This window comes from Astatotilapia calliptera, chromosome 6, assembly GCF_964374335.1.
Source record: "Astatotilapia calliptera chromosome 6, fAstCal68.1, whole genome shotgun sequence".
NCBI classification, from domain to species: Eukaryota; Metazoa; Chordata; class Actinopteri; order Cichliformes; family Cichlidae; genus Astatotilapia; species Astatotilapia calliptera.
The window spans coordinates 4,903,554-4,917,554 of NC_137427.1; the positions used below are offsets into that span (position 1 = coordinate 4,903,554).

General features: G+C 42.3%; 1 protein-coding gene across 1 annotated transcript; it reads right to left on the reverse strand.

Annotated features, from left to right (window-relative positions):
* Positions 1-6,442: 6,442 nt before the first annotated feature.
* LOC113023624 (E3 SUMO-protein ligase CBX4-like) lies at positions 6,443-13,692 on the reverse strand. The gene is made up of 5 exons (XM_026169821.2): positions 13,387-13,692; positions 13,144-13,187; positions 12,547-12,612; positions 10,633-10,699; positions 6,443-9,152 (listed from the first exon to the last, which is right to left on the reverse strand). Exons 1-5 carry the CDS (start codon positions 13,675-13,677, stop codon positions 7,677-7,679), a joined length of 1,944 nt encoding a protein of 647 aa, XP_026025606.2. The 5' UTR covers positions 13,678-13,692; the 3' UTR covers positions 6,443-7,676.
* Positions 13,693-14,001: the final 309 nt, after the last annotated feature.

A 14,001-nucleotide genomic window follows, 5' to 3' on the forward strand; every position in this document is an offset into this window, starting at 1 on the left:
CTCCACGTCCTCCCTGCGTCAGGCCAAGTGCTACATATCTGCCCGGTCCGTTCACGTGATTTTATCTAATTATTCTCTGCACGTTCACCTTAAAGAGAAAATATTGTAATTATATTCAGCCGTCTGATTTACCGCATATCACACGCCGGCGCTCTGTTGTTTGAAATAAATGCAAAGTGGGTGATACATTTAAATCAAATACATGCCTGTAATGTTATAAAATAAATTTGTGTTTTGGTAAGAGGTCAGTCCATTGGATCTCAGCGATTAAACTGAACCTTTCAGTGACACTGATTCATCAGACGTTAGGAAAACAGCTGTCACGGCCCAAAGATAAGCAGTAATAAGACGAATTTTCCAGGAAGAGATCTGGGAAAGCTTCTCGCTGTGTGAGGTTTAAAGGCATCTGATTGGTCTCTTCAGTGAAACGGGGGGTTGTGATTTGTTTCTTTGAATTATGAAACACAGCCATCTTTGAATTTTTGTTTAATTTTTCCCGATAATGAGATTTCTCAGCCCAGATAATCGGAAATTATGGATAAGCTCCTGCGAGGCCCCTTGTTTTTAACGCACATCAAACAAAAAGGTCAAAGTTAAACCGCAGTTTTCACTTTTCCTTTCTCACAGTGAGGCGCCCTTCCGCTCATAAATCCGATCCCTGTTTTCCCATACAGTGCCACATTTATGTTACCCGCAAAAAAACAAACAACAAATTAAATAAATTCGATTATTTATGCATTTACTTTGGTATCAGTGTAATGATAAAGAAACTATAAAATAAAAATTTATTTAAAAACATTATTATTATTATTATTATCATTATTATTATTATTTTTTCATTAGACTGTTTTTATATTTATAATTTTTTACTTGCTCATTTTTTAGATTCGATTTTATTAGGTTGAAATAGTAAGAATAACTACGTTTATATATATATATATATATATATATATATATATATATATATATATATATATATATATATATATATATATATATATATATATATATATATATATATATATAAAAAGAGCGGTTAGTCTTGGCTGAATCATTTGAACATCTTTGCTGAGACTGGCTGATCTTTCTTCGTCAGTTAAAAATGAGATGAAATGAATTCCAACACAAGGACAGCGGCGATAAAGGGAAGCGAATGAGTAAGTAACTAAAAAAAAAAAGATGGCCATACAATCTGGTTATTAATTATGCATTTAATTCCTCTTGGGTTGGAATATTTTTAAATAAATTAAAAATTTTCAAAAATGCCTCAGACTCATGACTCATCATCGAAATCTATTACGTCTTAGCAGCAGGTCAGGTTAAACTTACCTGCGATCATTTACTGTTAAATATGTTCAAGCACAAAACTGATGTAAATTCTTTCACATACACATTTTATTTATTTTATTTATTTCGTCCTTGAGCACCACTCCCAAATATTCTTTTAGGAGTCATTTATGTAACGCTAGGGTAACCACAAGAGAGATATGATTTTCGAAGACAGAGAAGCTTGACAATGTTTCAGAAACGTAACATTACATCTATCCATTCAAACTCTGGCTGTGGTGAGCTTGAAGAAGAGGATGAAACTGACCTCTAGCCCCTTCCAAAACGAGTCTGCCCCAGGACCCCTGCTCAGCAGCACACCGCGGGACCGGCCAATTAGCAGCCAGCCAATCAGCAGCCAGCAAGGGATAAAATACGGATCTGAAGAAAATGGTCTCCCTGCACCAAAGAAAGAAACACCCCGCAGAGCTGACAGTGTAAAAATGCAGCACCGATGTCATTTCCTCAAGTGCTGGATATCCAGTCTTCCCTTTAACCTTTTCTGGCTGTGCCGGATTCATTCAATCACTCTGAGGTACATTGATTTAGAGGGAAGAAGCGTTTTTAGAGAGGGATGAGAGAGATGGCCCAAATCCACTCCCGTGCACTCCTTGCTGGGGTTTCGGATTCTAACGGGAGTTCACAGAATTCCTCTGGGACGAGCATTGGTGCCATTTATCAGGAAGCTCTGCAGGGCTGCTTGTGATGCTAAGTCATCAAATGCATTTAAATGCAACTTGCATCTGTTTACAGGGAAATTATGCAACATGCAATGGCGTTTTTATGTCACACAAACTGTGATCGGAGCCTCTAAAGAGGAAGCAGACAAAGGTGGACCGTCCTGAACACGGCCCAGACACAAATCTTTCAGCTCTTCCAGGTGTGCGTTCACAGCCCAGACCTCCTAGTGTCCTACATAAAAAAGGAGAAAAATCTGCCGCACAAGGGTGTGAGAGTGTTTGAGCAGGAGCATCAAATACCGGAAATCATCATGGATTATAATCCCACAGAGGGACGGCTGGACGACATGGGCAAGCTGGTGAATGGCTACAGCTGCAAAATGAGAACCCTACGGTATACTTGTGATATGTTTCAACATCTTAGACATCCCAGCGTGAAATGCTTTCATCATCTGGATATATCCAAAGTCACACTGGAACACAGGAAAGCTCCAGAGCAAAGGATTTTCTCGAGGAGCCTGGCAAGGCCCTGGTGCAAACTACAAATGCGGAGAAGACAAATTCAAGAACAAGCACTCCGTGAGGAGCAGGAGGATGATGCCTTCACTAACAATATATTCTGTGTGTGCGTGCGTGTGTGAGTGGGTGAGAGAAATCCATAATTTAACTTCGCATACTCTCAACGAATAAGATGCCCTAATTCATCTTAAGTAAGCTGCACTTAGTTTTTCTAAGGCAACAAGTTTGCATAATTTTTTTTCTGAGAACTAATTACATTTTACAGTATAGGTCTCTGCCACACACACACACACACACACACACACACACACACACACACACACACACACACACACACACACACACACACACACACACACATTATTTTTTTTAGACCGACATAATGTGTTCAATTTAATAACATTCCTCATTTATATTTATTGAATAATAAAACACGTTTTCCTTTTTCTTTTTCACGTTTCATCACTTTAAAATATAAACACTATCATGTAAAGCTAAACATGTAGGTACATGGTAAACAATATGCTGCCTTTATTGCTTTAAGCGTAATAAAACAAATAACTGAGGTTGGTTTAAAATCTCAATCATGCGCGCAGGTCCAGCAGGCCCACGATCACTGACTGAGGAACAAAAACATGAAAACCACACGGGGGTGAGGAGGCCTCACATCGGGATAATTAAGAGCAGAGATCGACTGAGCACCAACAATTTCGGGGAAATTTAAAACTATCCGGAGCATTTGTCGTTTTAAATTCCTAAACTGTTGCTAATAAAAAGGTGTGACTACAGGCTGAGTGAAGATGCCACGACGCATTAAAATTCCCCAAATTTCTAATAAACCAAATTTAAACATTTTTTCTGTTCTTCTCAGTTTCTGAGCGAAAGGATCTTCGAATAAAACTCATTACAACCGGCTCAAAATCACCTGAAAGAGCCAGAACAGAAATTGACTAGCAGTAATTTGGTGTTGCGCGCACAGAGGGAAATATTTACCATTTATGTAAGATAATTTCCCCCGGAGGTGAAACCCAAAGGGAATGGTCGAACACCAAACCCAAACTAAATATTTGAAAGATGCCCTAATCTCCAAAGCATTACTCTGGATCTGTAGGCTGCGGTGAGTGACATATCAGAACCTCTTAAAGGAAGCAAAGCTCGGATTAAGCCTTTAGCTGGCCCGGTGATTATTCCAGGCTACAGGTTCTGATCCATGCTTCGGCTTTTTTTTCTTCTGAGCGCAGACAGAAAGAGAAGATGGGCGCACCTCAGACTCTGGATGCGATTGGTCTCGGCGCGCCTGCAGTGCAGCAGTGCCGCCGCCATTAAAACACCATTGGTTGGCTTGTATCCGGGCAAGACGCGTGTTCCCGGTGTGCGCACAAAACAGGAATCCCCGGCTACAGCACAAAGGGACTAATACGAAAAATAGCGCAATAATAACCAGACATTTCAGACATCCAATTGACCAAGTTCAGTCCGTTCTGTGGAGCTTAAGCATTGAAGGAATCCTGCCCCAATTAAAGCTTTCCCCCATTTTTTTCACTTGTCTGGGGATTTAAACGTTTACATTAGACCCAATTTTTAGCCTTTATTAATTTCCTTTTTCCCATAGGTAATCGCACTAATGGGCAGTTGAAGAAAAAACATTAGTTCAATAAGGTATCATGGCAGGTAGTCAATATTCTTCATGGTTCTCTTCATTTTAAAGCTGAATTCCTTTCACGGATTCCCGTCATGTCTCATGAAAACTTGATTTTCGTGCAGGCTCAACCGGTTTCAAACCAACCGGGCTCGTACAGCCTGCAGGGTGAAAATGATCAGAGAACAGAGAATAGACCGAAATCAGAGGCGCGGGGCTCCAATTCACTACTTAGGGAAAACACTGTGGATAATTATGTTACGTTGACACGAAAAACAAAACAAAAAACCACCACCAGAGTCTTCATGAGTTCACAGTCTTCACAAGGGCTGAGCTCATCTGCCAGTCACCGCTGGATGACTGGAGCTTTAGTCACTTTGTTCATTGGAAAAGGCAGGGGGATCCCAGCAGGCTGCCTGCGTAAATGAAACTATTAGTCTCTAATGTTTTTATGTGCAATTTACACTCCAGTTTCTATTCCTACCCGTTTCCCCTTCAAACAACTTTTTTTCTGTGTAAAAACGACACAAAGACTCCTTTATGTGAGCAGCTTTAAAAAGAGTTTCAGAGGAATATTTGTACCAGGCTCATTGGTGGGTTTGGGACAAAACCTGAGAGGATGTTTTTCCCCATTTTACAAACGGAACTAATGTTCACATCATAAAGAGCTAAAACAGTCGGGTTCAGTCAGTAATTTTGTCACGCGTGGAAATTTCTGTCCAGTTCACAGCATTTAAACCGGATCTAAATTTTAAAAGGGCAGGCGGGTCAAGAGGTTTGTAACTGCGCTGATGTGTGGCGCAGTCCAAAATCTGCACTTAAGGATGTGTGTGGAGAAAGTGCCGGCCCACTCGAGACTCCCCTCGGAATAAAAGTTTGGCAATTCAAAAAGCACGTGTCTTCTGTGAGACGAGCCCTGGATCTGTTCATCACTCACACGCAAAATCAGCTCAACCTGACACAAATCAGGAAGAGAAACAGCGCAAATCCTCCGTGCAGCATTTTGTGCAATTCTTCTTTAGATGATTGCAGTAAGAAACCAACTTGTTTGGTGTCTGTCACATTTTTTTTATTAGATTCTTTACACGAATAAGCGCAAACAGCCATTACAAAGGAAGTAACTTGGTCTTAGATCCTGCGGGGAATTTCCCGCTGTAGCTCCTCAGCTGGAACATCGCGGTAATAATTTGCGGGCTGCTGCTCAGCGTTTCGGAGAGACGCAAGAGAAGAGCGCGCACGGAGGAGGAGAGGACAGCCATTTTCTCTGTCGACGCTCATATTAATGCGCACAGAAAGCAGTTTTATTGGCGGGTTGGAGCAGAGGAAATGGTCGAGAGCTGCCATCTCTGTCATTGCGGTTGTCGGAATGTCAGATTTCATCGCTTTTCTAAAGATTATTTATGCACACACATTGTCGGAAAATACGGATATCGCGCATTTCCCCTCACAGCAGACGGATAGATGATGCATTCGTGTGGCAAGACAAAAATGTTTCGGGCAGCTTTAGGACTGAGCTCACCTGCACGAACCAGCTCCTTCACTATATGCATGCATTAAACAAGAAACGTGAAAATAATACCCCGCCTCTGCCATTAAAGCTGAACCTGTAGCGAAGAAATCAGTTGCCTCCTGTTGAGTCTCTCAGCGTGGCAGCATGATTTATCAAAGAAACACCTGGCGCGAACAGCTGTTCAGGTCAAAATTATGAGCTTTAAATTACAAACGTACTTCTTTAGCATTCATTTCAGCACAAAACAGACGTTTTGTTTTTCAGTCAAAGAATTCAGCGATTCAATATATTCAATATTTAAGGTCTTTCTTTTACTGTTGCATAATTCAGGCCTGTGATCGTTTCACTTTAAACTCAGTTGCTGATATAGGACAGAATTAAACTGCAAACTTCTGTAAAAAGCAGTTTTTTATGTGAGTTAAAATAATTTGCACATATACAAGTGAAAAGGCCTGACTTTGAGCTCCACTATGGCACACATGCTGGTCCAAAACAGCCTGTGGGATTGTAGGATGCTCATCTGAAAATACACCCCGGCTCTGTAATCCTTGTGGCCTGCAGCCCACACGCACGCACACACAGAGACAGACAGAGCCAAGATCAGATTTAGCTTCTTCTGAGGCAACCTTTTAAGACAACAGCAGCCGTCCTCTTCCTGCTAAAACATTCAGCTCTCTGAGGGAAGCCGAGGTCGCATCACGTGATTAAGGGTACCAGGGTACCCCCCCTTTGCTATAGGAGCATGGAGAATAAACACATCAAACACACTCAGTTGCAAACAATTTTATTATTGCAAATTATGATGCATCATAAGAAGCCATTATTTTTTCCTCTGCACACAAAAGCACACGGTGCTCCAGGTTCTCACAGAGCAGCTCAATCCACCTCCAGCAGTGCAGGAAGAGACACAGGGGATCAGAAGTGATTATGAAAAGTGCTTTTACACACTTCTAATTGCAGCTCCACTGCAAACTATGTCAAGACAAGCCTCTGGGATCCCATACATAATAACTGCACTGCCTTCACTGAACACGTCAGGGTGCCAAAGAACAGAGACATGAAAAGTTGAATCCAGAGAACCCAGCTGGTGGTATTAGTCTGTAAGATTAGAGAGCTCAACTAGCAGATTTGTGACTGATGTCATTCAAATAAAAGAAAAAGAAGCCACGTTCAGTCAGTGTGCTGCTGCAAAACATAAATTATCAGAGTCACAGGCGACTGGTGCTCGGCATCAGAGAGGCATGGCTTAAAAAACAGAACAGAAGCAAACATCGAGCTTGAATAATCTTCCATTTAAAAGCCTTTTTAACAATGCAAATCATATTTATTGACAAAAAGGCGCTTCATTTTTCTTTATTTGCTTGTTTAAGCATGCCTAATGGCATAATCTGTCCAAGCAGCACGCATCCTTTAAATCTGTCCATCTGTTCGCGCGTGCGTGCGCGCACACACACACACACACACACACACACACACACACACACACACACACACACACACACACACACACACACACACACACACACACACACACACACACAGTGTAATTTACCAGGATTCAATATAATTTTCTTCCTAACAAAATTCTCCATATAGCCTACATTTGTTTGACATTATCTGACATGTAGACGGTTGACTGTATAAAACGAGTTACATCCATAGAAAAGTGAAGCGTATTTATTTACACGAGTAAGTGCATCTTTAATTACATCCCCTCATTTGCTCGATCTAATTTTGCAGTTTAGGTTTCAAGAAGATACTGCATGTTATAAAATCTCCAGAAATAACAACAGGTTGAGCTTATAAGAAAGAAATATGCAAATAGACAGTTTCTCGTTAGCTTATAAGAAGAAATATGCAAATAAAAAGTTTCTCTTGTTATCTGAACTACCAATATACAAAATGAAAACAACATCAAGGGTCGATTTGTACATTCAAGCATCCAAAAATACAAATATATGTCATGTACATTTATACAGATGAACAGCTGGTACCCAGATTGTTACGCTGCTATGTACTCCTTGAACGTAACGGTGAGGCAGTTTGTGGTAATGTCCGTGATGACTATATTCCCAAGGAAAGGTTTGAAGGAGGGAAATGTGTCCTCCTTTTTCTGTTCGTGGTTAGAAACGGACAGCGACTCGGCGTTCTCCACTTCTGCAGGTTGTTGTGTTTCAAGCTGAGTTTCTGTTTGTGTGTCAGCCTCTGTTTGTCTTTCCTCCTCTGTGTGTGTTAGCGCCTCGGGCTGTGTGTGCGTTTCAGGCTGGGCTGCCGTGGGAACTGGAGCTTTAGGCCTCGACTTGACAATACTCAAGTCAATGGGCTCCACTTGGTCCACATACCCACAATCCTGCAGCCCGGGGTGACTGTGGTGTCCATTTTGGTCGATGTTGATGCTTTGGACAGGTGATGATGCTGTGTTGGGAGCGCTTATGCTCCTGGAGCTCAAAAACCTTTTACTACCCTCACGTTCCTCACCATCTGTGTCAGAGAGGTGTCGCTTTAGCCCTTGAAACCCACCTTGGCCTTCTCTTTTGTCCTGTGATGAGGGGACTCCCCTGTTCAAAGGCCGGGAGAGCAGATTAGGTTTGGTTGTCAATTGCAAAGGCTGATCCTCTGGAAGCTGGCCCTGACCCCTGACCTCAACATGTTTATCCTGTTCTGTCACAGTTAGCTCCGCTTTCAGGGACGGTTCCTTTTCTTTGGGGCAATTTCCATTAAATCCAGAACTGAGAGACGTTGCTTTGTCTACGGGGCTTTTAGCAAATCCATTGATGAGGCCGAGCTTTTTGACGAGCTTCATCTTTTCCAGGTGCTTTTCCGCACCATTGTCGGTGCCTTGCGGTGGCTTTTCAGCAGCATCACACTCGCCGTTTTTCACTTTAGCTGCTTGCATCCCGTTTTCCATGTACTTGCTCATGACAATAACAATCCGGCCATTCTTGTTTTTGTTCTTCACAATCTTTAGTTTGCTGCTGCTGACACCGTTGGGCTGTGGTAAAGCGTCCTCCTTAGGTTTTGGCTTCTCTTGCTCTTTGTGTCCGTTGAAGTTTGCCGGAAGCTTCTTCAACTCCATGGTGATATCCTTCACTTTGGTCAGACAGCCCGAGTCCTTGTCCCGAACCCACTTTTGCTGCAGCACCGGAGGAAGGTTATACTCTTTGTTAGCCAGCTCAGGAGCTTGGACGTCTATCTTGGGTTTAGCAAATATGGGCTCGTGCACCTTAATGTCTGGCTGGTAGTGATGATGCTTCTTGCTGTTAAGCTGATAGTAAAACTTCTTGCCGTTAGCCTGCTGCTCAGCCTCACGCTCCCTGCACAGCGGCTGGTACTGGTGGTGCTTCTTACTGTTCAGCTGGTAATGCTGGGGCTGCGGACGAAGCATCTGGATGGGACTGGCGTTCTGACAGCTGTCCTCATCCAGGGACGCCTCTTGTAGGTCAGCCAGGATACTGGACCTCCTGGCAAAGGAAGGCACCTGCGAGCAAACACAGTAATCAGCATTATTAAAAACGCCCAAGCCCCATCGATAAAGAATCAAATGATTTGTGTTGTTTTAATGAGCATTTAAAATAAAGAGCATCCCTTTGAGCTGGGAATTTGATTAATGATTAAGAGTCTCCAGTTTCTACACACGTGTCTTTCCTTGGGTACAAAAAAAAGGCTTTCATGGGGCCCACGAGCTGCAATGAAGACACTGTGCTTGGAATGTGTGACGGGGCTCCAAACGAGCACAAGGTTTATTTCAGAGGCCTTGGGTCCATGTTGACACAGCCCTCCTACAGATCCCTTGCAGCTCTCTGAGCCACCAGCCCGGCCATCACAGTGACATTTCAAAGTGTCTCCCGTGGCTGTGACCTCAGCTTGGAGGAATGTCATTGGCTGCTTTGTGTCCCGGCATTGACTTTATCCCATGTGTTACCACCAACACCCTCCTGAGAGGAACAAAAACATGCCTCCGAGGGGATCCCTTAGCCCTTTGGGCCAGTGATTGATGCATTAAATGTACAATCGCAGTCACCTAACTGCAACTGTTAGGTCAGGAGACAGATTCCTATAGAATTTAATGAAGATAACGTCCCTCGCTCATTCAAATTTTCACTCCGTAAATGAGCCAACACCTAAATTTTTACAAATGAAGCTTTGTTATCTCATCATACAGGTAAAACAAAACCCTGTGGAGTAAACCATGATGGGTCATCTCAGTTTAAAATAGGGAATACTGATATATCAGCCAAATATCTGTAACAACTTGACTGATACCCAAATACATTTACAGATGTCTGTGGCCAATATTAATCTGCTGTGTCCCACGAGTTTCACGTTAAAAAGATAATGTGAAGTGGCTTACAGACATGAAATTATGCATATTATACAAAGATGCTTTTATTCATGTATAAATAACAACAAGAACAAAAACAAAATAGAAAAACATATTAACCACATATTTATTTGGAACATCTTCATCTAGCATGGCTTTCATAATCACAACTTGAAAGCCAAAAAATTTGAGTGTGAAGCCCAAACGTTTAACAGGCGGGGTCTAACAAAAGGAGCTTTGAGTTGCATTTTGGGGAATGTAGGCTTTAATGGTACCAAAAGCTTTAGCCATGTTAGAGACGAAAACGTTATTTTATTTTTTTTTAGTATCACAACTTTCATGACATGTTTCATCATTTTCACATGATGAAACGTGACATATTTCACATGTTCTTTAATATTTTCTGAAATTTCCCGACCTTAGAGAGAGAGGTACAAATAAAAATGAAACTTAAGCATCATTCATCATTACTGATAATCAAGATTAGCATTTAGAATCATGTTTTGAAGTATATTTCAGTGTGTGAATGCGCTGTGTGTAAACAATGCTATTTGAGCTGCTGCCTTTCTGGTGTTCTGGTTAATAAAAAACAGAAAAACTGAAGTCCTGTTTCCTTGTTATATGTTTTTTTTCTTACCTGGACCAGAAGATGTTTTGGCTTGGGTCCTCTCTTGCGATACCCCATCATCTGCTCTTGACGTTCCCTGCGGGAGAGGAATAGACCAGCCAATCAGTGAACCATGACACAGAGATGAGTTGCAGTTGCATGGCAACACAACGTCATGGGTGTCCTCCTCATGCTCTATTAGAAAACGCTGAGCATGTGTTACACTTCCTGATGTAAGGTGAGCATACATTGTTATTTGTTCATCATATATTTACCTGTCCTCGCCTTTGTTTAAACAGGATCAAATGTACATTTATCCTCAGCTGCTACAAAAGCTAAACAGTCAGTTTATACTAACACTCATAATCCAGTAAACAAACTCTATCCACGGTGGAAGATAAGGGCCAACCCCTCTCTGACTTTCCTCAGTCTCCATCCAAGTCCCTCCAAGACAGTAATTCAATACCGCTGACAGGAGTGATGTCAGATTCCTCCCCCACCCTCCCCCCCTCACATCTAATTACAATGACGACTCAGTGTATTTTCATAGCCTGGCATTCAGACGATTTGGCTCCCCCGAGAGGCACGCAATTAGTTTCAATAAAATCCCTCCTCTTTGGAGCAAGCGAGAGATAATTGCGAAAACAGCCGTAGAGTGAAGTCGATGTTTTGCTTTAACGTGTGACCTGCGCCTGAAAGGTTGCTGTAGGCAAAAGCTGAAGGAGACTGAGAGAGAAGCCAGTGACAGTTTAACACAGCATGCATTTAGGAAATTCAATTACACTGCCCTTCACACGGAGCAGCCTGGTCAGCCACTCAGGAGAGTATTTAGTATTTAGCCAAACAGCTAAAGTCACCAAGGTAGCCAACGCTAAAGGGTAATATTTGAATTTTTCTGATATATACGTTTACTAAGATACTATGTAGTTCCTTCAATCTTGCTTTGCTTTTGCACCGTCATCACATCATGAGCCGATTACTTAAAGATGTGAACCATAATGTAAACTTTCCCTCGACTCCAAAATACACTTTGCTTCATGTTCCTTCAGACAGATATTTAAACTCTACCATGCACGATGATGTAATGTGCAGAATGTGACTAAATTATTTTCACATTTGTCTGCTGAGGCTTTTTTGTGCCATCAGAAAGTCTGACTTTAACATGTGTGCAGGCAAGCTGGATTTATAGCACTAGAAACTGTATAAATGCAAATCCATAAGCAATTTAAACAATGTGAAAGATGCAGATACTTTAAATAAGCAGTACACCTATACAACTAAAGAAGTATAAAGTGACATCATAACTCTGTCTCGTAGATGTGGACTGATCCTAGTACTAGACTTCATTGATTTTTAATGGAGATCTTTTAGTTGAATACTAAGTGTTATTCATCTCTGAAAGCTGGTGATTGGTGTCTCGTGTCCTCTGTATTTGTGTTCTTAAAAGTGGTGCACATCAGAAAATCCAGGGGAAAAAAGTCTAACCTGCAAAAAAGTAAAGGGATCAAACAACCTTTGAACAATCATCATTCACTTATACAGTCATGCTGTGGAAAATGACACTGGTCATCTGGTGAGTGGATGGCAGGACAGCAGGTAGCACTTTAGCAGGATAACATGATGCCGACACTCAAATAACTATCAGGTAACAAAAAGTAGATGCGCAACAAAGTGGTTCAGTTTGATCTGATAACCCTAACCTGAGCTTAACCCTGATCCAACTCTGATGACACAGGGTTTAATCTAAAGACAAACATTAAGGCTTTTCTGTTAACCAAACTCTCTACACTTCTAAAACTTACAGGGGAACCTGCTTTACTCTCTGGGGATGGGTGACAGATATTTTATGTGCTGTGACAAAAACTGGAAATGTAAGATACAGTGGATTAAAACCTGTTCTATCATGTTTTTCAGCAGCTTGTGAAGCTTCTTTATCAAACGTACCTGTCTTGAAACGCATCAAGTAGTCTTGGGTCCAGGATGTTCTCCTCTGGTTCCCATGTGTTGTATCTGTCCACAGAGGAGAGACAGAGAGCAGTGAGTGCACGCTGGCCAGTCAAAAACGGCTCACCATAACAGGCACTGGCTGAAGATACCCAGGTGACAGGACCTAATTCAATCTATCACTTATAAAATCTCCCTAGAGTCATAATTGTGGGCGTGCATGTAAACAACATGCTGAGACGCTTGTCCTCCCTGTGGATACACGTGTAATAAATCATGGGTAACTTTTACGCACGGTAATAGGGGGAGGAAACAACGGTCCGGCCTCCACACAAATCTCGATACGTGGCATTTCTTAAACATAGTGTTCAATTATAGACATGTCTTCCTCTAATTGGCACACTGGGGATTGCATACATTGGGAAACCACATCCATCATCGGGGCCAATAAACGCGCCGAGTGCCCAGAGCAAGAACGCGCAACCCCCCGTACGCGCGCCCACGCACAGAAAAATGCAGGCATTTACACTTGCGCACACTTTCTGTTTTGGATGTGGCGTCCTCGTTGAGTGTATTTCTGTTATCAAGTGCACTCACCTTGGAGACCATCCACGCCACTTGACCAAATACTCAACCCGTCCCTGTGAAGGAGGAGAAACGGGATAATGAGCGTAACGTTACTTTACTCCGCGCTGCACAGTCATCTTAAAATATCGAATAACAATAATAGTAATAATAAAACAACATATGCTCCGCTGAAAGCAGAAGTGAAAAAGAAAAATCAGCCTCCTTTCCAAGTGCATGTGTGCAAAAATGTCCTTCGGTGCTCTTGTGACAAACCTTTCTGCTGCGCTTCTTCTCGATGCTCTCCACCGCAAAGACGTGCTCTCCCGCGGCGGGTAGCTCCATTTTCCGATACAAGAGAAGCCGCTCTTCTGCTTTCCCCCCCCTCTCTGCTTTTGTTATCGGACACCTTATCCTTGCTTTCAGCCCGTTTTTCCTCGCTGCTCCTCTGATGTGAAACACAAGACTCCCCCTCCTCCTATTTTCACTGCACCGCTTCCCTCGCTTTCCCCCTCTGAGGATCTCGCTCTGCAGCCGAGCTCGAGCTGCAGCCAGAAAACACTTCATGCAAATAGCCGTTGGTGTGACGTTACATGAGGGGGAGGTTATTGGGGGCGGGGGTTGTTCCCGTGCTGCATTCGGAGACTGTCGTAAAAAGTGTAATCACGACTTCAACGGCGCGTAAACAACATGAAAAAAGCTGTAAGTGGCTGATGTAGAGGATGTCTTTGAGAAATTTGGCGAGGGATGAAAACCAAGGAAAAATCTGGTAGCTGAAATTTTGTTGTGGGCTAGTTTATTGTGCCAGGATATTAACACCAACCAGACATGAATGGCGTTTACTTTTTTCCTGTAGAAAAACAAAAATATGACACTAATTTTGCCTACATG

Excerpts from the sequence above, each read along its gene's own strand:
- LOC113023624 (XM_026169821.2), bottom strand. The coding sequence starts at position 13,677 with ATGAAGTGTTTTCTGGCTGCAGCTCGAGCTCGGCTGCAGAGCGAGATC. Across the intron at positions 13,188-13,386 it reads AGAAGAAGCGCAGCAGAAAG|GGACGGGTTGAGTATTTGGT; the intron begins GTTTGTCACAAG and ends CCTCCTTCACAG. Across the intron at positions 12,613-13,143 it reads TGGCGTGGATGGTCTCCAAG|ATACAACACATGGGAACCAG; the intron begins GTGAGTGCACTT and ends CTCTGTGGACAG.